Raw genomic sequence first — 917 nt, forward strand, 5'->3', positions numbered from 1 at the left:
CCTAATCACATTTTTATACCATCTGTTTAGTTTCTACATTCGTTGCTGAGATTAAAGACTGTAGAGTATTAAATACTTTCTGTTCATTAGGGCAAGATAAAAGTCGCTTTCAGTAAAACAATTTCTGTGACAAAACATCCACCGTTTTGCTGGCTTTGTGTGTAAAAGCAAGAAAAAAAGGGGAGTGAGAAAGGACGCCGCGTATCAGCGGCTTTACAATCCCTCTTTAAKGACCSTTTGTAACTGACAAATACCGTACTTACCAAAGCATTGAAAAGAGCTCTCTTCATTAAGTGCATCAAGACTTCCTTAAAGGAAATCAAAGGGTCCTTTCACAGCCACCGACTATATTCCTTTGTGTATACATCCATAAAGGTGAACTGATTTTTGTTTTTTGTTTTTGTTTTTTTTTTTTTTTTGATTTCTTCAGGAGTTTTTGCTTCTGAAACGTTAAAATATACAGTGCAGACAAAAGCCCTTTCTGGCTGACTTAGTGGGATTTCGGATCTCTAAAGTTATCTACAAATATATGCATTTTGCTCTTCTACTTTGCAGATACAACTGATAAAAACTTTTCAATTCAACTTTATTTAACTCCAGAAACTGCTGAATGTATCTAAACAACTACAAACGTAAACAGAAAAGCGTTAACAGCTCCTTTTAGTGGGTATGGAGTGGCTCTTAAAAGAGCCTTTGGGTCTATGCGGGCTGCTCCGGTGACTGCGAGSACCCGACAAAYWGGGGCRGGAGGYTCARGCGCGCTCTCCGCGGATGCGGCGCGCCAGCTGGATGTCCTTGGGCATGATGGTGACGCGCTTGGCGTGGATGGCGCACAGGTTGGTGTCCTCGAAGAGCCCCACCAGGTAGGCCTCGCTCGCCTCCTGCAGCGCCATCACGGCCGAGCTCTGGAAGCGCAG

At 43.2% G+C, this 917-nt stretch overlaps 1 protein-coding gene across 1 annotated transcript in view; it reads left to right on the forward strand.

The window, feature by feature from the left end:
* Window positions 1-565, forward strand: part of LOC112959464 (histone H2B 5-like) — a 3,330-nt gene extending 2,765 nt beyond the window's left edge. Inside the window, exon 2 of the mRNA XM_026053486.1 lies at window positions 556-565. Within this exon, the coding sequence (XP_025909271.1) occupies window positions 556-565 (10 nt within the window). The remainder of the gene's footprint in view (window positions 1-555) is intronic.
* Window positions 566-917: the final 352 nt, after the last annotated feature.

The sequence above is a fragment of the Nothoprocta perdicaria genome, unplaced genomic scaffold, assembly GCF_003342845.1.
Source record: "Nothoprocta perdicaria isolate Ctin4 unplaced genomic scaffold, notPer1 scaffold_116, whole genome shotgun sequence".
NCBI lineage: Eukaryota > Metazoa > Chordata > Aves > Tinamiformes > Tinamidae > Nothoprocta > Nothoprocta perdicaria.